Below are 26,724 nucleotides of genomic sequence, written 5' to 3'. Positions count from 1 at the left end.
GGAGGCAGAAAGGGATTCTGGCCTAAGGATTGGCACACTGTGGCCTTTCCTCATCTGCTGCTAGTAACTCTGGACTGCTATTCCATTCCTTCCAGGCGACTGCAGCAGAATGGGCATCCCTGTGGCTTGCAGTTGTGACAGCCTGTGAAGGTACAGAGCCCTGGAGCTCTATAAACCTAGAGCAGAGGAGAATAGGAGTGGGTCCCAGACCAAACTAGAAAGAAGTTAGTGGATAGGACAGGCTGCCCTGCGAATTCTCCCAGTAGCAGTGAAATCCTCTAAGATGCGATGCCAACCTCCAGCACTCTCCTACCCCAGCCAGACCTCTGCAGAATGTTTGCCAATCTCAGAGAGTTCCCAAATCCACAATTTCTGCCCTTTATTCTGCCCTCATCTATCTCTGGGGAAAGGTGTGTATATGGGGAGGGGAGGAAGCAGACTCGACTCAACTCATCGATTTCATTGCCACTTCTTATTTGAAAGCGTCTTTACAGTATTATCATACTGGCATTAGAGTTACCCTATTATGCTTCCAAAAAGAAATCACATGACCTTAAAAAGTAACTCGCTCAAACCTAATAAAGGAGGTTGGTGGGTAGTGAATGAGAAGGGGAGACCTCCAAAGCAGGGATGAGGGCTTGAGAGCAGAGATGAGAGATTTTACAGATTTTTAAAATAAAGTTGCTCTTTTTCTTTTTTTAGCACCTTCAACTATATAGACTTCTTTATTTTAAACTTGCTGATCAAACTCTTAGTTAGAATAGCTGTGGCCAAAAAACCTCAAACAAAGGGGCAGCCAGGTGGCACAGTGGATAGAGCATTGGCCCTGGAGTCGGGAGGACCTGAGTTTAAATGCAGCCTCAGACACATGATAATAGTTGTGTAAGTCAGGGCAAGTCTCTAGCCTCAACACCCCCCCCCAAAAAAAAACACCTCAAACAAAAAGTTAGTTAACACAATATCATCATATTTCCACTTGCCTCTATTTTTGACCTTTAGAATTGGGTGGTAGCATGATTTGGTGAATAGAGAGCTGGCTTCTGAAAAAGGGTGAATTGCATCTGACAGGTACTGGTGGTGTGATGGGGCAAATCACTGAATCTGTCAGGGTTTTATGAAACTCTTATTATAGTGAAGATGTAGACCTGACTTGATGGAAGGAGGATTGTAAAAGGATTTGTTCTATGAGGTTTGGCTTCGGTCAAAGGGCTGCACTTGAGGACCTAGAGGGCCACATGTGGCCTTGAGACAGCGAGTTCCCCACCTGTTCTATACCAATGAAATTACAGGATCCTTCTCCCTAAATACCTTACCTGTAGAAATAGAGGGGTGGAGAAAGCAGATTACTCCTATATAGACCAGCCTTTAGGGAAGTCTACACTGACACTCTGTGTACTGGTGGCCAGAGGCAATAGTCCAAAATATATAATGACTTATTTATATAATGCTTTAAGATTTGCAAAGCACTGTAATATGGGTTATAGCATTTGATTCTCATAATGCTACTGTTGTCCTCATTTTACAGATGGGGAAACTAAGGTTCAGGGAGATTAAGGGATTTGCCCAGGCTTAAACAGAAAGTATCTAAGAATGTGAACTCAGGGGTTACTGATTCCAACTCCAGCATTCTATCCCCTGCACCACTTACCTGCTTAACTAATTAACTTACTGCCAGACTGTTAGATTGCAAAAAGCAGGGGTCTTAATGAGAGTGCAGGTGGGTGTACCTCTGACAGCACCTTCACCACCTGTCAGGTGAAGAAAATGCTTAGTCCACTGTTAGGAGTGATTGAAATGTAAGTCCTTGCTGTGGTGGTTTGTCCTTCCATGACATCTGGAAGAGGATGACATGATTTGCAGATGAATTGGATTTGAATGAGGGAGGGCTGTGCAAAGTCACTAACTTCGCTTTCTCCTCCAGAGCCATCCAGTGCCCAGATAGCGATCAGGACAACTGGAGATAGCCCTGGATTCGGTGAGAGACCTTGGCCTTCTTAAGCTAAGGTCTTTCCAAGGTCTCACTTTGAGTGAGGCAAAGCCCATTCAGTGAATAGGCCTGTTTAAGAAGTGAGTCAAGGGATGGCCCCTTTAATTAAAAAACAAAAGTCCTTGTTAGTAATAAACATAGACCCCTTTTTTCTGGTGGGACAGTAGGTTGTATGACAGTGTGTTCAGTGGGATCTTGTTTCTACTAAATCAGAGAACATTTGTTTCTCCCGGCTGATAAGGGATTTAATCCCCCCCCCCCACCTCTTAATTTCGGATGGCTAGGTTGTCCAGGGATGGAGGAAAAAGGAGGAACTAATAGAGATATTAAGCTGGTATTTGCATACAGCAGGTCAGCCCAGGGTACAGGTATGGAAATCAGGTTTTATTTGAAGATATTCCATTTTTACCAGCTGTGTCCCCTTTTCCTATGTTTATTTGTTTGTGGGTGTTTGTGCTTCCCTGGTCATCAGAAGATATACTCTGATCTGGAACGCTTTAAATCTTGTAACAGCTGTTACTCTGGGCTGGGTCCGGTTTTGCAAATCCTTTCTATGAGCCAAATACAGGATTTATGTTTGACCCCACTGATTAAACCAAGATTTAAGCCAAGGACAGCAAGGGTTTTAGGGAAGTCTCAGACACTGTATTCACTCTACTTCTCTAGCCCTCTCCCCTCTCTGTAGGGCTTCCCTTAGTAACCTATTTAATTATTAATAGAATGTTTGAATTGGAAGGGACCTAAAATTAGAGGGATATTTATACAATATAGATTGTTAGAGCTGAAAAAGACCTTAGAATCTAGAATGTTAGGGGTAAAATAGATCTTTTAAAAATTAGAAAAAAATAGGAGAGACCTTTACAATATAGAATGCTAGAATCAGAAGGGATCATACAGTCTCACTCCCTCATATTTATTTAGGTCTATTTATTTATTAGGCATTTAGGTGTCACAGTAGCACAGTGGTGAGAGTGTGGGACTTGAGGTGGGACAGTTCTGAGTTCAAATCCTGCCCCAGACTAGTCATGTTATCCTGGGCAAGTCACTTAGCCTCTCTGTGACTCAGTTTTATCACCTTTAAAAGAGGAATAATAATAGCACATACTTCCCAGGGTTACTGTGAGGATCAAATGAGATAATATTTTAAAGTGCTTTGCAAACCTTAAAGGGATGTGTAGATGCTAGTGCTTCTCCTTCTCCTCCCCCTTCCCTTTTATCCTTCTCTTCCTTCTCCTTCTTCCTTTTGCCCCTTCCCATTTTCTTCCTCTTCCTCTTCCTGACTCCTTTCTCTTTTCCCTCTCCCCCCTTTTTTCCTCCTCCTTCTTTTCCTCCTCCCCTCCCCTCTTCTCTTTTTCCTTCCTCTTCATCCCTTCCCCTTCTTCTCCCCCCTTCTCCTCTTTTCCCCCCACTGCTCTTCTCCTTCCCTCTTAGCCTCCTCCTCCTTCTTGTCATTATTCTTATTGTTGTTGTTGTTTAAATACTTTCAGTGATAGGGAACTCACTACTTAATGAAACAGCTTATTCCATTTTACAATGACTTCAATTATTAGAAAATGTCTTCCTTATATTGGAACCTAGCTTCAGATATTTACTAGCTGGTGTGATTCTGGGCAAATCACTTAACCTCTGTCAGCCTCAGTGTGAAATAAAGATAACAATAATATATACCTGTCAGCACATACCTCAGATGCTTCCTAGCTCTGTAACCCTGAGCAAGTCACTTAACCCTGTTTGCCTCAGTTTCCTCATCTCTAAAATGAACTGGAGAAGGAAATGGCAAGCCACGCCAGTACCTTTGCCAAGAAAACCCCAAATGGGGTCACAAAGAGTTGAACACAACTGAAAAACAACCTAATGAGACTGATTTCCATCATCGTGGTATTTAGAGCTGGAAGGAACTTGGCGATAGATCATCTACTTTAATAGCCTCATTTCCTAGATGAGGAAATTGAGGCCTGGAGAAGTCAGGTCACTTTTCTGAGGTCACACGGGAAGCACGGAGCAGTTTTGAACAAATGTCCTCTGGCTTTAAATACAGTGACCTTTACATTTCCTAAATTTTCTTCTAAGATTTATTCAATCAACGGTCAACAAGCATTTATGAATCAGCGGCTATGAGGGAGGCACTATGCTAAGTGCTAGGGATACAAAGAAAGGCAAAAGACAGTCCCTGTCCTTGAAGAGCTCATCATCTAATAGGAGAGAAGACAACAAGTAAACAAATATATAAAAACAAGCTATGTTCAGGATAAATAGGAGATAAATAAGAGAGGGAAGACACTAGGATTAAGAGGGTTTGGTAAAGGCTTCCAATAGAAAGCAGAATTTTAGCTGGGACTTGAAGGAAGTCAGGGAAGCCAGGGGCCAAGATGAGGAAGGAGAGCGTTCCAGACATGGGGCACAGCCAGAGAAAATGCCCAGAAATGAAGGATGGAATGTTTTGTTTGAAGAGCAGCAAGAATGCCAGTCAGCAGATTGAAGAGAACATGAATGGATGGTGAGTTGTAAGAAGACTTTGAATGAATGAATGGATGGATGGATTAATGAATGAATGAAAAACTTTGCCAAGCAAAGGATTTTATATTTAATCCTGGAAATGATAAGGAGTCACTGGAGTAGGGGGTGGGAGGTATGACATGGTCAGACCTATGTGCTAGGAAAATCGTGTTGGTGTTGGAGGGTGGATTGGAGTGGGAAGAGACTTGGGGCGGGCAGACCCACCAGCAAGCTATTGCAATAGTCCAGTTTTGAAGAGATGAGGGCCTACATTAGGGTGGTAGAGGTATCATCAGAGAGAAGGGGGCATATTTTGAGAGATGTTACATGGGTAAAATCGAAAGATCCTGGCAACAGATTCAATATGGGGGGAGGGGTTAAGAAAAAGTGAAGAGTTGAGGAAGTCACTAACAGGCAGATTTGTTAAGTAATGGTTGGTAATTATTTTTTAACCATATTCTTGTTTAATACTCAGTTTGAGATTTTTATTTTATTTTTGACTCTAGAAGCCGAAATGAAACACTTCGTATTGGTCCATTGGTCATTTTGCTGGTGATTTATTATTTTTCAGGAGAAAAGTCACAAACTCAGAACTGAAATAATAAAAATCTTCCACTTTGGGTGAGGAAGGACTGTACAATGATGAATAACGGACAACATCATGAAACATGGGTGTCCTGACCTTATTTTGCCCACTATTTGTAAATCCTGATAAATTTTTCTATACTTAAAAAATATCCTTTACAAAAATACCTCTGTAAGATTAAATATTAAGTCACAGTTTGAAAATTATATATGTACACATAGACATACGTACATATAGACAAAGATATGCAATCAGCCATTACAACATTAGTTAAATGATTTTCATGAATAATTAAGCAAGGCATTGTTTACACATTTCTGCTCAACTAGAAACCTTTTAGAAAAAATCAGAGATACAATTTGACATAATGTTTCTGAGCTACATCATTTTTCTTACCACATACAGAGTAACAACACTGATGAAATGAATAAGATTATAAACGACAAAACCAAAGGAATCTAGTTTCTTTTGCCTTTACCAGGCATCCCACCCAGTCTGTTCCTACAACACAGATACAAGACTGTTGGGAGTTCTCCAGAGATCCTTGTTCTCCAGGATATACACAGATGGCATTCATGCATGGACGGAAGCCACAGCAAGTCACATAACTTACAGAAATCTAATAATGGTACCCAATATGGTATCACCATAGGCTAGAGTTGAAATCCTCTGGACCTGGATCACAGAGATTACCATTCCTATCTAGCACTAGGCTTTGCCTCCGTAGGAGCAGGATATGGTACCACCAGCTCTTAACCAAGAATGGTCAATCATATTAGTCTTCTTTAGGCTTTTATGTAAGTTTTGCATCTAACTCGATATTTCTGATAGGATTGAATGACATCTGTGCCCATTAATTAGCAGAAAGCAGATTTCTCACTGCCCTATGCTACCTTCTTGAGCTTTTCATGATGGGCAGTAGGGTATCATTTCCATTTGGCTCTCAAGGCAAGGTCATAAGGAGGGCCATGGAGAAAGTATCTGGAAGGACTGACAAAGATAATATGGAGGGGCCTGGAAGCATTAGTCATGAATTTCGCAAACTCTATGTGCTGGGGAGATCAGATACCTCACTGGTTGATAATCCAGTTCACTTAAGATGTGACCCAGACAGCAGAATATGTCTTTTGTTGTCGTAACTAGCAATAGCTCACATTTATATAGCACCTTTTAGCTTTATCATGATTGTTTGATCTGCACAAAAGTCCTGTGAGATAGACAGGGCAGGGATTATTATCTCCATTTTACAGATGAAACTATGGCTCAGAGAATTTGCAACTTGTCCAAGGTCATATAGATAGTAAGGGAAAGGACTTGAACTTGACCTCAAATCCTGTGTCTTTGTTTCTTCCTCTACTACCAGGCTAGAGTCTAGACTAGACTTTGAGTTATCTGCAGAAGACATAATGAACTGGGAAATCTGATTAAAGGGACCCCACCACGAGTTTATCTGTCTACGAGGTGAAAAATGCCCTTAATTGATCAGCTAAACATGCTTGGCTTTTTGCCAGTTGGGTTTTCTGAAGGGCAGACCCATTCATTTAAGTCTTAGGCAAAGAGGAAATTACATATAAAGATATCAGATGGAGATTTTTGTAGGGAAAGAACTAGAAGTAGAAAAATAACATGTTGCATTATTTTTACCCTACCCCACCTCCCCAGCACTTTGGAAGTGGAAGGCAAAGCCTGTTAGGAGTGACTACATTTTCCTGTATTATAAATGGCTATAAGATAACCATGAAATAAACAGTAACCACATTGTCCATTTAATAATAGTTAGCTGGAGAGAGCATTTTAAGGTTTGCCTGTTTGAGGCATTTGAGCCTTTTCTGCAAATAGCACCAAATGGTAGATGAAGAGAGTTTTCTTGACTTAAAGGTTAAGGCAGAAAGTGATATTCAGCTAGGATCTAGATGAGAGAACCCAACCTCTGTTGATCAACAGGCATCTTGCAGCGGCCTCTGAAGGTTAAGGAATCTGTCAGTGTGGAAGGGAATGAGATTATGAGACTATGTTGTCTTTGACCCCATGAAATGTTGTCCTCTTGGGTCCTGAGGCCTCTCTAGCCTTTTGTCTACCTAGTTGGCTATTTCTGTATAATCATGGTATTGTTCTAGGTCTGCAAAGATGTCATTGGGGTTCCTGCAGCTCAGGTTGCAAAAGCAAGCATTGATCCACATAAGTTTCCAGGAGAAGCCTGGGCCATCGGGACACTGGAAATTCACAATGATGGTCTTGGACTTGTAGGGGGTGCAGCACCTATTATCTGTGCAGCTTCCACAGTACTTAGGCTTGTAGCTGTTGGTGCTCATGCAGCCAGAGATGGTTAAGTTCACTGGAAGCTGTGGTTGATACACAGCCAAGCACTTCTTCCCTGGCTAGAGGAGAAGAAAGTGAGATTTATTTAGTGTGGTCTTAAGAGTACTCTTTGATTGACTGCCTACCTTCTTTTGTCTAAGCCCTTGGCCCTTTCCTTTTAACTTAAGTGATCCTTCTTACCTTGGAATCATAGAATTTAAGAACAAGAGGGACTCTAACATATAGAATGTTAGAACGGGGAGGGGACTCGGAACATAGAATGTTAAAGTTGGAAGAGACTTTAGAACTCGGAATGTTAGAACACAGTACATTAGAAGACAGAATATTAGAGATGGAAAAGATCTTAGAATGTAGACTGTTAGGACCCAGAATGTTAGAGCAGGAAGAGACTTTAGAATTGGTAATGCTAGAACATAGAATGCTAGAACACAGAACTTTGTAGCGGGAAGTGACCTTAAAACAAACACAGAATGTTAGAGCTGAAAGTGTCCTTAGAATAAAGAATGTTAGAACAAGGATTCTAGAATGGTAAACCCCAAATGAACTTTAGAAATTGCCTTAGTTGATTTTCCTCATTTTACAAATGAAGAAAATGACTCTTTCTTCCCCCAGCTGCTAGTGCCTTCCCTTCTCAGATTGCCTTCCATCTAATCTCTATACATCTTGTACATATCCAGTTATTTACATTGTCTCCCCCATTAGAATGTGAGCTTCTTGAGAGGAGAGACTTTTTTTTTTTCCCATCCTTTGTATCCTCAGTGTCTGAAGCAGGGGTGGCACCTACAGCCTCTAGGATTCAGGCAAAGGGCCGCCCTTGAGGACCTAGAGGGCCACATGTGGCCTCGAGGCTGCAGATTCCCCACCCCTGGTCTGCAACATAGGAAGTACTTAATAAATGGTTGTTTACTGACTGATCCCCCAAACCAGGAAGTGATATGCTCAAGGTCCCATAGTGAGTTAATACTCGATTCAATTCTAAAATCCAGGTCTCTTAGCTCTTCCTCATCCCTTTTCCATATATCACTCTTGTAAAATTTAATTTTCCTTTTTCTTATTCTTTTCCTTACTTCTGTCTTTCTACAGCCATACTGTGGGTAAAAATGCAAGTCCATATCTGTTGCCTTGTTGTGAGACAAGCCATCAAAGAGGGGCCAAGTAATCAGGTGCTCAAAGACCTCTAGAGAAAGTAACACCTCAGTCTCCTCCAGTAACACATTATTTGATTCCCTCTTCAGAGACATAAAACTGGGCTGGAGGGACCAGAAAGCTTACTCAATGGAACCATTCTGTTCAGTTTAACACATGTATTTAGTGATATGCCATTTATCAAAGTGGCTATGGATTAAGGGAGAGAGGGAGAGAGAGAGAGAGGGAGAGAGAGAGAGAGAGAGACAGAGAAGAGAGAGAGAGAGAGAGAGAGAGAGACAGAGAGACAGAGAGAGAGAGAGAGAGAGAGAGAAAGAGGAGAGAGAGAGAGAAGAGAGGGAGAGAGAGTTTGTATGTGGTGGGGGTGGGGTGGGAGGAGAGTGTCGATCATGTATTCTCCAAGGCTATTCCCACAGAACACAAGCTCTCAAGGGTTCTGCCAGAGTGGAAAGGCTATTCTTTCCTGGCAATAGACATTTTTTTTTCCCCTGAGGACTAGACCAGCTAAGTATAGAGATACTTATGATAAGTAGTCTAGACAACTCACCTCCTGCCAGAGGTGATGAACTTGAAATTCAAAGAGAGACATATATTTTTGGGCATAGCCAATGTGGGAATTTGTTTTGCTTAACTATGCATTTATGATGGGGATTTTTTTTTTCTAGTAGGGGGTGATGGCAGAAGGAGGAATAGATTATAACTGCATATAAAAATAAGTAAATACATTTATTTTAAAATACAATCACAAAAATTTTTTAAAGTATTCAATAATTGGTGATGACTTTTTTTCCCCTTTTTGGTCCTGGGACTCGGACAGGACCACAACAGCTCAATAACAACAACAACAATCCATAAATCAAAGAAAAATATAAAACCAAACTCCGTCTTATGAGACGGCTTTCTGCTCCCACAGAGATGGTGGCAGAGTGATGGGGAAAGGGGGCAGAGGTGGTGGTGAGAGAAGGGAGCATCGGACAAAACTAACTAATTCGAGCTGGAGCCAGCTCTGGGGGGTTTGGACTGATTATTAAACTTTCCGTGTGAATATTTACACCTCAGAAACCAGCAAGGGTTACAAATCAGGACTCGATTGATTTTGTTTATCTAGATTTAAGAAAGTGATGGATAAAATGTTAATAATGAAGATTAAATGTGTTATGCATCCTTTTTTTCCCCCTGGAAAGTTGATTGTTGGGTATTTACCAGCATACTACTTCTATGATCCTAAAAAGAATGCTATCAAGGAGGAGGAGAGGTCCAGGCAAAGTGCTAAAAGAAATTTAAGGAAAGAGATATCACTTTTTCATCTGGGGAATGTTATGGAAGAGTTCATGGAGAGGGTGGCACTCGAACTAGATCTTGAAGGAAGGGAGGGATTACTAACAATAGAAAGAGGAGAGAGAAGTCCATTCCTAGGAACCAAGTGATGGGACGCTTGGACCCCAGCCCTAGGAACATATCTCTGGCAATAACTCATGAGTGGGCCCCAATGAGGCAAACTATCTTTCCCTGCTACAAGAACAAGCTGACCTCTGTAGAATTTCCCTTGTATAAACAGAACTATCTTGTACCAGCAGAACTATCATGTACTTGTTCCTACAATTACCATATACAATCCAGAGGTCAAGCTATAGACATCAACTCCCGAGGCCATCTTGTACAAACAGACGGCCATGCCAGTAGTGAATGAAGCCTGTGCCCAATGTGCAGAAACTGTATGTTCCTTTGGGTGCTGACCACTCCTTGATCCCACCCTGGACACCTAATTAGCATACTCGGCACACCATTCACCGTACTTTTTCTGTATAAACTTTAGATTCACCCCTCTTAAGTTGCAATTTCCCTAAGAAGCTCCACCTGCTTTATTGGTGTTATAATAAACTTGTTGGCACTTGACTGGAAGACTGCTTGAGTCTGTGAATTCTCTCCAGATGACTCTGCACTGTACCTCAACAGTTTTGGGGGTCCCTGCACCCATAAAACCATATCAGAAAAACTTAAGCTAAGACAGAGATATAGGAAAGGGCTTAGGTGAAATCAGGGTAAGCAGTCCAGTTGGGTTAACTGTAAAAGAACATTACGGATCACAAGTTTATAGATGAGGAAACTGAGTCCTATAAAAGTGAAGTGGTTTGCCTAAGGTCATATAACTAATATAAGAGCCAGAATTTAATCACAAAAAAAACGAAATCAAACTTCTTGAGGGCAGGGACTGTCTTTGGCCTGTTTTTGTATTCCCAGTCCTGTACTTAGCACGGGACTGGCTCATAGGAGGTTCTTAATATTTATTGATTGATTGAACTAAGAAGGGAAGGAGGAAGAGGTAAGAGTTAAAAAAAGGTTGATTTTAGCCCAATATGAGAAACAGATTTCTAATGAATGAATAAAAATTTACATGTGCCATGAACTACAATATGCTTTTTCTAACAAGTAAAATCATCTAATAATAGAATGGGCTTTTTTTTTGTGAGAGGTAGTGAGTTCCCTGACACTGCAGGTATTCAAGGAGAAAACAGATGACTTGTAGAGTTAATTTGAGATTCTGCAATACGCCAGACCACATTCAATCTTATGGGAAAGTAGCTCCTACCTTGATGTACTGGGTGATGTTTGCCTCACAGGGTCTCAGGTTACACAGGCGACTCTCCTTTGACAATTGGCATTGCTCATTGTTGTTGGAGATTCTGATAGAGATTCCCATCCCGCAGCTTCTAGAACAGGGGCTCCAGGAAGATGTGTGGACAATACAGTTTTTCTGCCATGACTCAATGTCTCCTTCAGAAGCTGTGAATGACAAGATCATAGTATCATAGATTTGGAGATGGAATGCACCTTAGAGACCAATGAGGCCAACCCTCTCACTTTATTTTATCTATCTGTCTATTATCCATCTAATCTATCATCTCTATCATCTTTACCTATCTATCCAGTTATCTAAATATTCTCTTTTATTATGAATATAATAAACATGAACATTTCAATATACAAAAAGGTTTGTATGTAAAACTGAGAACTTCTGTTAAATAGATTTTTTAATTCATATTAAATTTAACACAAGTGACAAAAATGCCCTGCTAGTCTGTTTTCTTCTGAACTTCCTTCTCCTGTCTTGTGTGTTTTTTAAAAAATGTTTCTTCTTCTTCTTCCTCTTCCTATTCCTCTTCCTCTTCTTCTTCCTCTTCTTCTTCTTCTTCTTCTTCTCTTCTTCTTCTTCTTCCTCCTCTTCTTCTTCTTCTTCCTCTTCTTCTTCTTCTTCTCTTCTTCTTCTTTTCTTCTTCTCTCCTCTTCTTCTTCTTCTTCTTCTTCTTCCTCTCTTCTATTGCTCTTCTTCTCTTCTTCTTCTTTTTTCTTCTTCTCTTCTTCTTCTTCTTCTTCTTCTTCTTCCTCTTCCTATTCTTCTCTTCTTCTTCTCTTTTCTCTTCTTCTTCTTCTTCTTCTTCTTCTTCTTTTCTTTCTTCCTTCTTCTTTCTTTTCTTCTTCTTCTTCTTCTTCTTTTTTCTCTCCTCTCTCTTCTTCCTTCTTCCTATTCTTTCTTCTTCTTCTTCTTCTTCTTTTCTTCTTTTCTTCTTCTTCTTCTTCTTCTTCTTCTTCTTCTTCTTCTTCTCTCTCTCCTCCTCCTCCTCCTCCTCCTTCTCTTCCTCCTCCTCCTTTTCTTCCTCCTTCTTCATTATCTAACCACTCTCTGCTTCCCCCACTCCACCAATAGAAGCACTCTCTTGTACCCAGTAAGTACAGTCAGGCAACAAGGCAATAGATTGGCTCTGTTTTTAAACATATGTCTCTTTCTATACCTCTAGTCTGTCACCTCTCCGCTGAGACATGGGAAGTCCACTTGTCATCAGTTTTCTGAAGTCATGTTTAGTTATTGAACCGATCAGAGCTTTGAAGTCTTTCAAAGTTATTTTCTTTTACTCTATGGTGGTCACTATGTAAATAGTTCTTGCAGTTCAACTCATACAAGTCTTTCCACAACTCCCTCATTTTTCATATGAGGAAACTGAGACCCAGACAGGTTAAGAGACTTACCCAAGGTTACAAAGGTTGGAAATGAAAGAAGCAGAATTTGAACCCAGATCCTCTGACTACAAAGACAGTGTTCTTTCCATTGTACAATACTGCCTCTCAATGACAACTAGAACCACGTTTTATTTCTAATCTCCTGTCCTGTTCTCTAACTTCCTCATCCCTGGGCTGGGGGAAAAATCCTCATAAGCTCAGAAAAAATATTGCAAAGAAAGCTATGCGTGGTCCTCAGCTGTTAGGCACAGATCCCTTATTTTAACCAAGCAATAAGCATTTATTTTTATTTTTATTTTTTGATGAGGCAGTCAGGGTTAAGTGATTTGCCCAGGGTCACACAGCTAGTAAGTGTCATGTGTCTGAGGTTGGATTTGAATTTAGGTTCTCCTGACTCCAGGGCCAGTGCTCTATCCACTGGGCCACCTAGCTGCCCCTGCAATAAGCATTTATTAAGCACCTACTATGTATAGGTATTATGCTAGGCTTTAGGGATGTGAAGACAAAATAAGACAGCCTGCCCTCAAGGACCTTACATTCTAGTAGGAGAGATGATATGTATGTATTTAAGTATATAAAAGCTGACACAAAGGAATCTTGGATGTGAAGGCACTAGCAGCTAAGTGAATCAGAAAAGGCTTCATAAAAATAACAGCTAACATTTATGTAATGATCACTATGTGTCAGACACGGGGCTGAATACTTTATAATTATCTCATGTTTTTGATCCTCATAACAGCTCTGGGAAGTGGGTGCTATTATTTTCTCCATTTTATATAGGAGCAAACTGAGGTTAAGTGACTTGCCCAAGAGTCACATAACTAGTAAGTAACTGAAGCTGGACTTGAACTTAGGTCTATCCTGACTCTAGGCCCGGTGCTCTTTCCACTGCACCATCTACCTGCCTACTGTTAAATTGGATTCATATGAAGGATGTGCTTCAGTTGAGCCTCAAAGAAAGCTAGGGATTCTAAAAGGTGGAGATACGGAGGTGAGCATTCCAGTTTATTGAGTATGGTAGTAACATGGTCAGACCTGTGCTTTAAGAAAGTGGCTTTGGGGCATAAGTAAATAGAGCACCAGCCCTGAAGCCAGGAGGACCTGAGTTCAAATCTGGCCTCAGACCAAACACTTCACACTTACTAGCTGTGTGACCTTGGGCAAGTCACTTAACCCCGATTGCCTAAAAAAAAAAGTGGCTTTGATGGCTATGTGAAGGATGGATTGGTGTGAGGAAGAACTGGAGGCAGGCAGACCCATTAAGTAGCCATTGCAATAATCCAGGTGATGATGACTATAACTAGAGTGGTAACTGTGTAAGAAGGGAGAAGGTACCATATTCCAAAGATTGTGGAAATAATAACAGCAAGATTTGGGCAACGGATTTGATGTGGGGAGAGTGAGGAGATGAAGATGACATTAAAGTTTCAAGCCTGGGAGACTCAAAGGATGCTGATGCTCTGAATAGTAATAGAGAAGTTCCAAAAGGGGTAGATTTGGGGGGCAGGGGAGAGGGATGAGTTCAGTTTTAGATATGACACATTGACTTTAAGATGCTTATAGGACATCCAGATGGAAATATCCAATAGGTAAGGTGGAGATGTGGGACCAGAGTGAAGGACAGAGAGTAGGTTAGCTATATAAAATTGGGAGTTAATCTGCATGATAATGGAACACACAATAGTTGATGAGGTCACAAAGTGAGAGAGTGTAAAGAAAAAAGAGGAAAAGGCCAAGAACAGGGTCATAGGGTCCAGGGATGTCCTCTTCCCCATTTCTGCAAACAATTGCGAATTGACCTGATCTTCCCAGGTAACTTCTTTGGTCCATCCCAGAGGAAGACTAAATTTTGAGGCTACAAGTGTGAACCCGAGATCTAGGGGGCAGCATTGAGCAAGGGAAATGAATGCTAGTCTGAAAGCAGGGGAAGTAGCAGAATGTTAGTAGTTAGTAGTTATAGAGCACTGGGACCCTTCTCTCTGAGTTCAGATCTGACCCCAGACACTTACTGGCTGTGTTGCCCTAAGCAAGTCACGTCACCCTGTTTGCCTCAGTTTCCTCATCTGTAAAATGAGCTGGAGAAGGAAATGGGAAACCACTCCAGTATCTTTGCCAAGAAAACCCCAAATGGAGGTCACAAAGAGTTGGACATAAATGAACAATAACAACAAAAAGTAGAAAGAACAATGGAGCACAGTCCCAACCCTGCCACTAACTGGGTGCCGTCACTGGGCTTCAGTTTCTTCATCTATAAAATGGATGGGCATGACTGGATGATTTCTAAGGTTCCCTCCAGCTCTAATATTACATTATCTAGACTTGGCTATGACTCTCACTAGCTATGTGGTCCTAGGTAAGCCCTTTCTCGGCCTCAGCTATCTTTATTATGGGTAGCATATGCATTTCCTGCCTACACCCACAGGCTTTTTGCAAGCATCAAATGAGGTAAGAGACACGAGAATGTTTTGAAAGAGCATTAAGCATGACATAAGAGATCAGGTGTTTGGAAACCTTTGGCTTAGGAACTGCATAAAATATGAGTACATCTTTCTTTGTATCTGTAGGAGACAATAAGGAGAGATAGCCTGCTAGATAGAAAACAGTAGGGGGAAAAAAAAGTGTTGTACTTGGAGTCAGGAGAGCTTGGGTTTGATTGCTGGCTTTGCCACCTACTTTTTGAGAGACAGTGGTGTTTTTCATTGGCCAAAATACAGCAGGAAAGTCAGAGGTTTTGTTGTTGACAGATACAGATAATAAAGATAGGAATACGGGCCAGGAGAGTGAAAGGTAATGAGCTTTCCATCTTCCGTCACTTTTGCTCTGGCTTGGCTTCATTTCAGCCCAAATAGGATTCTAGAAGAGAGCTTCATTGTCTAGCTTCCACACAGCTTTTCTGGGATTTCTTAGGCACAGCCTTCCCAAATAGGTTTTAAGGTATAAGATCGCCATAAGGGATTAAAAATGGGAGTTACAAGGGTTTTTTATCCCTAAATTAAAAGGGATTTGACTACAGCTCAACCCAACTCTGAATTAAAAGAAAAGAAAATTTTAACCTGAAAGTGTTCTACCTGGCTTTTGTTCTGAAGCCCCCTTAGAAGGATGTGATGGCTCATAGCTTCTGGCTAGGAACTGTCCTCTTGCCTTGATCAAGGAGAAACATTCTGATCACCATGCCCCAGAGGACAGGAGCCTGGTTGCCTAGCTGGTGACCCTGTAGAGATACATCTCAGAAGTTGGTAGCTTGAAGCAATGCTAAAGGCTGACTATGATTAGTGGAATTATGTTTAGCAGAGATATAACTTGCCCAGCATTGACTACCAGACCAATAAAACTACAACATTCCTAGGGTAGAAAAGAAATACAGTGCTTAGCAGAGAACAGATGAATGATATTACCATCACTGTTATCATCATCATCATCATCATCATCATGGTTAATGTATCAGTGTATTTTAAGGTTTGTGAAGTGCTTTATAACTATTACTTCATTTTATCATCAGGACAATGCTGGGAAGTAGGTTGCTATTATTATCCCCATTTTATAGATGAGGAGACTGAGGCAGACATAAGGTTAAGTGACTTGCCCAGCTAGTAAGTATTTGAAACTGGATGTGATATCAGGAGGATATATCAGTATTCACAGAATGACAGAGTTAAGAGTTGTCCTTGCCATGGTAATTCCCCAGGCCATGTGTGTGCTCACGCATGTGCCCTTATTTTGTGCATTCCCTCCTGCACATGTTCCCCGGATTCATGTTTTCCCTACAAGTGTGCCCTTTGGGGTAGTTTCCTGATCACATGCATTTTCTGTGGGTGTGTCCTCCCCACTGGCACCATGGCAGCATGTAAAAGAATGTTCTCTATGGATTCATGGGGGAGTTTTCTCTTGGCACTTTATCTGCCATGTTGCTTGATTAAATATCTTTTGTTTGAATTACTGTTTCTTGTGGCTGATTGATAAAAGTGTGAACTCCAGAGGCCACGTTAGGAAATCTACTTCATTTCTCTAGGTCTCCTTTTCTTCATCTATGAAATGATAGGGTTGGTCTAGGTGATCTCTAAGAGTTTATATTTCTAAGGATGGGGAACGAGGAAAAGAGAAAAACAAGGAAGTGTTTTTTTAAAGGAGGAAAGAAAAAAGATCATGAGGATAAAAGTGAAAAAAATGAAAAGGGAAAGATGTGTGCATGTGCTCTGTGTGTGTGTGTGTGTGTGTGTGTGTGTGTGTGTGAGAGAGAGAGAGAGAGAGAGAGAGAGAGAGAGAGAGAGAGAGAGATTGAACAACTGAGCTCCACAGCCCTGAAGCAATTGGTTTGATTCATAGGCTACATTGATTTTTCTTTTGTTTCTAGATCACCATGGCCCTGGATCTGCAATAACCAAGAGCATGTTATTGGTTTTCTAGCCAGTCTCTGGAGCAGCATCCCCCACCCCACCCCCACACAGATCCCCCCGTCATGGAACCATGGGCTCGGCAGAGAGCTGCTGCAGCTTGCCTCACTTACCTTGCTTTTCCTGGAGACTTGTGTGTGGTAGACAATGGTTTCTTTTTTGCCTATTTGTGGCAGGAACAGGCCATGATTGGCCCTTCTATACTGACCCCTTGGAATAGTTACTGAGGAAAGGTTTGGTGCTGTCCTGGTAGTCAGACCTGGGCTCAAGTCTCTGATCTAGTTATATGACCATGAGAAAATCACTTCATTACTCTGACTCTCTGTTTCCTTATCTATAAAAATGGCAATAAGGACATTTATATCACTGATATAATTTTATATCATTTATATCATAGGGTTGTTTTGGGGAAAACACCCTGTAAACTTTAAAGTGACATTAGAATAAGCTAATTGTGAGTAGTTCTTTCTTTGTATCTGGCACAGTGCCTGGTACATTGCAGACATTTAATAAATACTTGGTTTATTGCTTGATCCATGGCATCGTACTGCCTGGCATCTCTACCAGCACCTCCCATCCCGTGACGTTGGCCTCCTGGCTGTTCCATGAACAAAACACTCCATCTCTCGACTTTGGGCATTCTCTCTGTCTGTCCCCTGTGCCTGGAATGTTCCACTTCCCTGGTTTCTTTTAAATCTCAACTAAAATCTCCCCTCTTACAAGAAGCCTTCCCAACCCCTCTTAATTCCAGTGCCTTCTCTCTGTTAATTATTTCCTATTTATCTTGTATATCGCTTATTTTGCATATATTTGTTTGCATATTGTACCCTCTTCCATTAGATTGTGAGTTCTTTGAGGGCAGAGATTATCTTTTGCCTCTTTTTGTATCTCCAATGCTTAACACAGTACCTGTCACATAGTAGATGCTTAATAAAGGTTTATAGAATTGAATTGTAGCACTAAGTATGCTGAACTTCAGTTCAGAAGACCTAGCATCATCATGTGATGGGGTGGGAAGAGCATTGGACCCAAATCAGAGGAATTGGGTTCAAATTATGGGTCTTCTCTTTAATATGGAGTTTAGATGAGATGATTTCCCTAAATCCTGTGATTCTCTGTTCTAATTTCTGTTCTGCTACTATCTTGTTATAAGTCCTTGAACAGGCCATTTAATTTCTGTGGCAATCAATTTTTTTTTTTTATCAGTAAAATGAGGGGTCAGACTAGATGACCTCTAATGCCCCTTCTAATACTATCAGCAATGTGATATTTTTGAAGGGGGCAGGGAGGAGATGTAGGCACTCATGAGTTCATCCATGTGGGGAATTCTTGGCGTGGAAATTCTCTCCACTAATATTGATCCACAACTCACCTGTAATTTATAGTTTTTGAGTCACCTAAGGCACTGAGAGATTAAGTGATGATCTCACTGCTAATTTATATCAGAGAAAGGACTTGGACTTTGCCACTCTAGCTTCCAGTGTCAGCTCTGTATCTTCCATCCCATGGTGTTTCTCATCACTCTATCTTATCTTCTCTACTATATTGTAAACTTGTGGAAGACAGCAATCTTGCTTTAATTGTCTTTGTATCTCATACAGCACCAGATGGGTAGGATGCTAATCACGTTGCAGACCCTCAATAATTTTCCTATCTTTTTAATTGAGAGATTGGTTGCCTAGCAAACACCGGACCATTGCACAAACTCATTGTTAGAGTTAAAATGGGAGTCCAAATTCTTCCCAAACTGTCCACCCCAGGGCCAGGAACCTCTTCTTTCCCCTGCCCTTACCTGAGGGAGAGATGTGTCGTGGTAAGGTCTTCCGAGGCTTCTTTGAATCCTCACAGATCCACTGCTCACAGCATCGGCCCGCCATCTTGATCCTCTTAGGGTTGGGGCACCAGAGACGTGGTGGGCGAGAGTTGATGCAGAGCGGAATGCAGCCCACAGCCCCATTGATGCAAGTACAATTGAACTTACAGTTGGGCTGGAAAGACTGGCCATTCCTGTACCTCACCCCATCTAGCACACAGCCTACACCAACCATTTCTGCAAATACAGAAAGAGGAACCACCGCCACTAATGGGGCATGGTTCTTAGCAGGGAAATCACTGTGGTATAATGGAAAGAGGATCTTAGACTCATCAGGTTAGGAGATAAAGGTACCATAGAGGGTGTTTGGTCTCCAAGAGGTGAAAAGAACACCTGACTGGAGGGTGGGCAGAGAGAACTAACAATTATTATACCTGGAACAAGTGACCCTGGTGGGTGTGGAAATGACTTGGTAGTATGGATCAAGGAGTGGGAGTCGGGGCAGCTAGGTGGCACAGTGGACAGAGCACTGGCCTTGGAGTCAGAAGGGCCTGAGTCCAAATCCTGTCTTAGACACTTACTAGCTGTGTGACCCTGGGAAAGTCACTTAACCATGTTTGCCTCAAAAAAAAAAAATAGAGTGAGAGTCAGGGATTCATACCCCAGGGAATCCTGAGGGGAGAATAAGTACCTCCAGGATGAGTCTACCCTATGAATTTTCCGCTTGTGGCAAAGTGTCACTGACTTCACTCTAATCATGGCTCTGGAATTGAAAAACCTTGGTTTGATTCCTAGATTTGTTAATTACTTGCTGTGTGACCACTGACAAATCTCTTTACCTCTCAGAATCTCAATTTCCTCCATCATATAAAATGGGGATACAAATATTTGCACTATCTCCCTAAAATCACAGAATTTCAGCATTGGAAAGGACCTCAACTAGTATAATTTGTATCCCAATGAAAATATATAGCATTTTATGAAGCACTTTCTACAAAGTACTATGAAATAGATACAATGCATATTACTATTCCCATTTTAAAGTTTAAGAAACTGAAGCTTTTTGTGGTTAAGTGACATAGCTAGTAAGTGGCAGAGGCCAGATTTGAACCTGATTCTTTCTGACTCTAAGTCTTGGAAACTTTTTGCTAGACCACTAAATCTCCCCCATAGCTTTATTGTGGGAACAGTATGCTATTATCATAATTAAATGTGATGACTACTATTATAACTAATGATAATAAAACAATTGTTCTGATGATAATAATTCTTCCAGTAAAAACTTTCTGGAATGCCTTGTGTTAGTGTGTGAGTGATCCTGGGTTCTCAGATCCCAGTTCCAATGCTACCTCCTCTATGAAGCCTTCTCTGATTCTTTCATGAAAAAGGATCTTTCCCTCATCCTAAGTTTCAAAACACTTTGTATTCCTTTCATACATTAATCATATTTTCACAAGTATTATAGCAATTTTGCCACAGGTTTCATTTCTGAAGCTAGACTATAATAAGCTCATTGAAGTCAGAAGCTATCTTATCTGCCATCATGGAATAAACTTAGGGAAGTACCTTTCCCTTCCTACTATTTTCCCTTCCCTGAAGAGCAAGCAACAAATTCAGGAAGCAATATGTTTGTTTTGCTTCCTTTTTAGTACTACTATTAAATGCCTACTGTGTGCCTCACAGTGTAGTGAGGAATGTGCCATATGTACAAATAGTTATAATAAAATATATTGGGGGCTCACAAGAGGGGGCAAATAAAATACTATGTGAAGTCTGAGGTGAGAGGTTGCTGCTGATGGAGGGGAAGGTGCTTAGTAGGGCTTTAGCAGATGTAAGTGTAGGCATTTAGTGGCAGGAGCAGGGCAAATGTTCCTTGCGTGAGGACCAGCTTCTATAGAAGCAGAAAGCATGGGTTGCTGGAGAGCCAGAATCATCCTAGTTTGACTTAGAGCTTAGAGCCCATAAGGCAGAGGAATATGACAGGAAGCTAGGGTGGCACCAGACCATGGAGGACCTCGAACGCCAGGCGGGCAAAGCCTAGCAGCTTACTGTAGGGATGTCACTTACGTGCACACACTCCTATTGCGTACCTCGGGCGGTCCCCACTGTAGTCACAGTACAAGCCCCGGTGAGAGTCACAAGTGGCTGCCTCGGTGCAATTGTCCCCGAGCTGCTGGGCGCACATCTTGCAGCACTCGCAGCCGTCAGTGATCAGGCTGATGCCAGGGGGGCATCGGGGTGGGGTTGGGGGGCACTCACATGGCCACTTACAGAACTGAGGGCGTGATGAGGTGTCCTCCACAGGGACTGAGGTTTGGGGCATGGTAGTAGAAGACTGGATAAGGGCCTGAAGACAAAAAAGGGGGAGGGGGCGGGAGAAGGAAGAGCACAAAATGTTAGATCCCAGTGGGATGTTAGTGATCATTTTAGTCTCACCCCCTAGTTTTACAGAAATGGAAACTGAGGCTCAGAGAGGGGTATTGACTTGCCCAAGGTGAGACAGCAGAGTTAGGACTAAAATCCAGGTCCCCTAAATCCTAGTCCAGTGCTTTTCCCATTATTCCAGAACTGTAGTGGTAGACAGCTAAGTGGTGTGGTGGATAGAGCACAAGGCCTGGAGTCAAGAAGACTTGAGTTCAAATCTGGCCTCAGACACTTACTAGCTGTGTGACCCTGGGCAAGTCACTTAACCCTGTTTGCCTCAGTTTCCTCATCTCTAAAATGAGCTGGAGAAGGAAATGGCCAACCACTCCAGTATCTTTGCCAAGAAAACCCCAAATGGGGCCATGGAGAGTTGGATGTGACTGAACAACAATAGTGCTGGTAGTGGGGCTGCCTAACTGGAAACTTCTAATACTGTTTCCATTCTGTTAACTTACACTGAATTGCATCCCACTGTGTCCCACTGTATCCCGTTGTTTCCCAATGCATCACATCACATTCCATTCCATGTTTATTAAGCACCTATAATATGCGCAGTACTGAACTAGACAGCAGGGATACAAAGGTAATAATTTAACCATCTTTGCCCTTATAAGTTTGCAGTCCAGAAGTCTACAATCCAATAGTAGAGGGTGACAGATACAAATCATTATAATAGGCATCATAATATGACAATGAACATTTGAGAAAGGAGAAATCACTTACAGGTGGGGAGATCAGGGACGTTTTCTATGGATTATGTACCATCTGAGCTAGGCCTTGAAAGAAGGGGAGGATTTCAGCCAACGGTGATAGGGGTGGAGGGGGTGGGAAGACCGTTCTGGGTGAGGGAGACAGGATGAGCTAAGGCACAAAGGCAGGAAAGGTTTGGCAAGCAGTCCAGTTTATTTGGAATGTAGATTGTGTGAAAGGGTGATAAGGCTAGGAAGTCATATTGGAGCCAAATTGTAGAAGGCTTTGTATACTAGGTTTAGGAATTGTCAGGTTATTTGGTCAAGCAATTGGTAGGGAGGAAGAGGAAAGGAAGAAAGAAGAGAGTCAGATGGCTTACTGGATGGAGGAAGACCTCAGAGTCAGGAACACTGGACTTTCAATTATACCTCTTACACACTGGCTGGACAGCCTTGGTCAAGTCACTTAACCTCTTGGTCTCCCAGGAAACCATTTTAGTTAGACCATTAGAATGTAGCCTCCTTGAGAGCAGGGGCTGTCTCTACTTTTCAATTTGTATCCTCAGTGCTTCTCACGGAATAAATGCTTTATAAATGCTTTTATCATTTGTACATTCATTCATTCACTGGATTGCAAAGTGCAGAGCAGATACTAAACTGAACTGCATTGGTGCAGGGAATTTTCTCCCTGGGAGTTCCCTAAACAAATGAAATCGCAGGCTCAGTGAAAAACAAAACAAACAAACAAACATTAATCCTTGTTTCTCCCCCTGCTCCTCACCCCAAGAAACATGCAAAGAAAACGATACAGTAATACTGCTGTGTTAAGATGATATTCCATTTATGTATTTTTGAACAATATAGAAACATAAGCTCATAGATATACAACAGGGCCTTCTAGTTCAAGCCTCTTGGGGTCACACAGTGGCTAAACATCAGAGGTAAGATTTGATCCCAACTCCTCAGCTTGGGCTGTCTCCAACTGAACCCAGTTCTTCCAGTCCAAGATTATCAGAGCTGGAAAGGACTTGAAAACCCATCTAGTCTGTTCACCTCATTTTACAGAGGCCCAGAGGGGGTCAGTGAGCTGCCTAAGGTCACGCAATTAATCAGTGGCAAAGTGGGCCCTGGCACCCACCACATTTCCCTTTCTATAAAGTTGGAGCTTGGTTGGAAAAAAAACAAGATTATCTTCCCAGTCCCCCAGGGCCTGAGCAGACTCATCTATAGTGTATACTTTGGAAAGCTGAGCTGGCTGAGGGAGCAAGCTAGGAGCTCAGCTCATTTGACATAGTAGGCCAGAGGTCGCCTTAGAGCTATTACCTTTTCTTTTTGTTCCTTTTCCTGTCTGACCACCACAAATCCAGTTCTTTAGTCCCCAAATCCACCTCCCTATCACTACCCTGGACTTCACCAGCTGCAGCAACAGCAGTAACAACCCTTCTAAATCTGTTGAAGATACAGAAGTATAAGCATAAACCTCATATAAGTATAAGCACAAAACATTTCAGAGGAGTCCAACAAACCCTTCATTTTATTGATAAGAACACCAGGACTCACAGAAATAAAGTGATTTATCTGTGGTCACGTGGCTGATAAATAGCAGAGCCATGACCCCAGGTGCTTAGCACGTAGGCACTTAATAAACGCTTATTGGATTGGATTGAATGAGGCCAGGGGAGAAATACAAGGCTGTTGTTGTTACTGAGCTGTTTCAGTCATATCTGACTCTTTGTGTCCCCATTTGGGGTTTTCTTGGCATGGATGCTGAGGTGGTTTGCCGTTTCCTTCTCCAGTTCATTTTACAGAAGAGGAAACTGAGGCAAACAGGGTTAAGTGACTTGCCCAGGGTCACATAGCTAGTAAGTGCCTAAGGCACTTTGAAGTCAGGTCCTCTTGATTCCCGGCCCAGCACTCTATCCACTGCACCCCCTAAACGCCTTGAGATAGAAGGAATAGGTGTTAATAATAATATTGGTGATGGTTATGATAGCTGGGGTCAGTTGTCAATAACAAATATCCAGGCACCTAGCTGCCCCCTCTTTTTTGTTTTGTTTTGTTTGGCTAGGCAATGGGGTTAAATGACTTGCCCAGGGTCACACAGCTAGTAAGTGTCAAGTGTTTGAAGCCAGATTTGAACTCAGGTCTTCCTGACTCCAAGGCCAGAGCTCTATCCACATTAAGTTACTTAATCTTCCTAGGACTCAATTTCCTATTTGTAAAATCATGAGGAAAGTGTTTTGAAAATCTTCAAGTATAATTGTCATCTCATTTGTCCCTCACGTTCACCTTGGAGAGAGATGGTATAAACATTATTATACTTATTTTACAAATGGAAAGCCTGAGGATGGGGTGACTTCACAGTCATTTGCCTAAGGTCACCCAGCTACTAAATGTCAGAGGTGGCCTTACAGCCTGGGGCTCTTCCTTCCATTACACCATCTTGTCGGATTGTTAGGAAACCATTTCTGGAGTTTGGTCCATTCTCTTCTGGATGCTGGCAGATTGTGGGATTTCAAGCTGGAAGAAACCTCAGATACTTTTATTCAAACTTCAAAGATACCCTGATTCTACAGATGGTAAACTGAAACCCAGGGAAAGGAAGTGACTTTAGGGTTTGTGCCCTGTACCAAAGGCGGGGCTGAGAAATCCGCAGCCGGGCAGATGGCTTTCTTAGCTGCCTGGTAAAACATCTGCTTTCCTTCCAGAGAATGTACGAGAGCAAAACCTTCTCTCCTGGTGCCACCTAGTGGTGAGTGACGCTCTTCACTTGTGGCTGGGGAACTGTCCTGCCTATCAATGTGTGTGTAAGGATCTGATGCACCTTGCTAGAAAGCAGCCCCTTCGTGGTGGTTTCGTGTTCTGCCTTCCTCTCAGTTCAGTTCAATCCAGCACAATCCACCGGTCATTTCTCAAGCCTCCGCTATGGCCAGGCTCTGTGCTCGGTGCTGGGGACACAGATATGAAAAATGTCAGAGTCTTTGCCTTTGAAAAGTTCCCACCTAATTAGGGGAAGCCTGGTGTAGCAGGATGAACGCTGTGATCTGGAATGATCTGGAGTCAGGAGACCTGAATTCAAATCCTGCCCCAGGCCCTTATTAGCTGGGCAGTAATGGCCAAGTCACTTCATCTGCAAAACGGAGATAAAAATGTTTGGACAATCTGCCTCATGGGTAGTGGTCTTTAGGAAAGTACTTTGCAAACTCAAATGTAGGGTGTGCCTATGAATTCTTTTAAAATATCCCTGGAGGACAGATCGTATATAATCATAAGCATGATACAAGGTGGACTATGGCCAGTGGTATACTAGGGAATGAATCCTGAATTTGGAATCAAAGGACTTGTGTACAATTCTTGACTTGGTTCCTTACTACCTGTGTGACCTTGAGAAAGTCACTTAACTTCCTTGGGATTCAGTTTCCTCTCCAATAAAATGAAAGGGCTGGAGGGGAATAAGCACTCGTATAGTACCAGGCACTGTCCTAAGCATTTGACAAATATTATCTCATTTGATCCTCACAACAAACCTGGGAGGTAGGTGATATTATTATCCCCATTTTACAGTTGAGGAAACTGAGGCAAACAGAGGTTAAGTGACTTGCCCAGGGTCACACAGCTAATCACAGTAATAATAAAAACTAACATTTATATAGTGTTTACTATGTGTCAGGCACTATGCTAAGCGCATGACAGTTATTATTTTATTTGATCCTTATAACAACTTTACAAGGTAAGTGCTATTGTTATCCCCATTTTACAGATGAGGTAACTGAAGCAAACAGAGGTGAAATGACTTGCCTGGATGACATAGCTAGGAAGTGTCTGAGGCTGAATTAGAACTCAGGTTTTCCTGACTCCAGGCTCAGCTTCCTATCTACTTCTACACCTAGCTGCCTCTAAATGGGTTCCACGTTTTCTTTCAACTCTAAATCTATGATAATGAAAAAGTGTTCTCAGAAAAAAGCTCTTGTGTGTGTGTGTGTGTGTGTGTGTAGGTACAACGTATAAGAAGGCTAGGAAGGTAGAGGTGGGTGTGGGTTATGGATGGGCTTTGAGGGAGCTGATATAACAGTTACCAAGGAAGACCAGCATAGATGCTACCCAGAGAAAGAGGGAGGAAGAATCTTAAGCTCCCTTTCATCTGTAACAGGCTGCAATTCTATATAAGAGTTACTATCTTTAAAATGTGGATAATAATAACACCTACCTCATCAGGTGGCTTCTCACAGTCCAAGACAAGCTAAGTGAAACAGCCGGGCATAAGAAAAGACTATAGATCATTTCGCTGTGGGGTGGCACCTAGTTTTCAGTAAGGATTAGCAGAGAAGCAGATGTACTCAGGCTCTTGTAAGAAAAAAACTTTCTGAAAGTTTGATTGGCTTTCAGTAAGGATAAGGCTCCTGCAGTCCATAATGACTCATCAGGATGCTTCAGGGGAGGACAAAAACATTCATTCAGGAAACACAGGCAAATGTAGCTATAGGCTGATGGGAAGAGAGAACAGTGAACAGGCCTGAAGGCCTCAGATGGTTTGCTCTAACCTCTCAACTAGGAATGTGTTTCACAGATCACAGTTTCTTACCCTAGTGGACTCATGCAGCAATCTCTAGCTATGCCTTCAGACAGAGACTCCAACTCCCTGTCAGTGGCCTCAGGGAGCTGGAGAGGCCCGTGCTGGCTTGGGGCTTAGCAGGGGAAGGACATCCTATATGTCTGTGCCCTCCTCTGAATAGCATTTCCCGAGCATGCTTCCTGAAAAGGGATGGAATTTGGGGAGTTTGTACGGATGCAGAGCTCAAGGGAAACTTATAGAGAATTTCCTCTATTGTTTTACTGACTTGCAGGGCCTTGCTAAC

The 26,724-nt window shown here is 42.1% G+C and overlaps 1 protein-coding gene across 2 annotated transcripts in view; it reads right to left on the bottom strand.

Moving 5' to 3' along the window:
• Positions 1 to 5,024: 5,024 nt before the first annotated feature.
• Positions 5,025 to 26,724, bottom strand: part of CCN4 (cellular communication network factor 4) — a 43,361-nt gene continuing 21,661 nt past the window's right edge. The window contains exons 1-5 of one of the 2 annotated variants that reach the window (XM_020997920.2): positions 24,693 to 24,829; positions 20,823 to 21,102; positions 18,735 to 18,992; positions 11,125 to 11,318; positions 5,025 to 7,447 (exon numbers count right to left, since the gene is read on the bottom strand). In XM_020997920.2, coding sequence (XP_020853579.1) covers positions 7,148 to 7,447; positions 11,125 to 11,318; positions 18,735 to 18,992; positions 20,823 to 21,078 — 1,008 coding nt within the window. In that variant the 5' untranslated portion in view covers positions 21,079 to 21,102; positions 24,693 to 24,829 and the 3' untranslated portion in view covers positions 5,025 to 7,147. Of the gene's footprint in view, positions 7,448 to 11,124; positions 11,319 to 18,734; positions 18,993 to 20,822; positions 21,103 to 24,692; positions 24,830 to 26,724 lie in introns of those variants that run through there. The other variant, XM_020997919.1, reaches the window with a different exon arrangement.

This window comes from Phascolarctos cinereus, unplaced genomic scaffold, assembly GCF_003287225.1.
Source record: "Phascolarctos cinereus isolate Bilbo 61053 unplaced genomic scaffold, phaCin_HiC Scaffold_4;HRSCAF=312, whole genome shotgun sequence".
Classification (NCBI taxonomy): domain Eukaryota; kingdom Metazoa; phylum Chordata; class Mammalia; order Diprotodontia; family Phascolarctidae; genus Phascolarctos; species Phascolarctos cinereus.
Note: the sequence above shows the minus strand (reverse complement) of the source record. Positions and strands in the feature narration are given on the sequence as shown.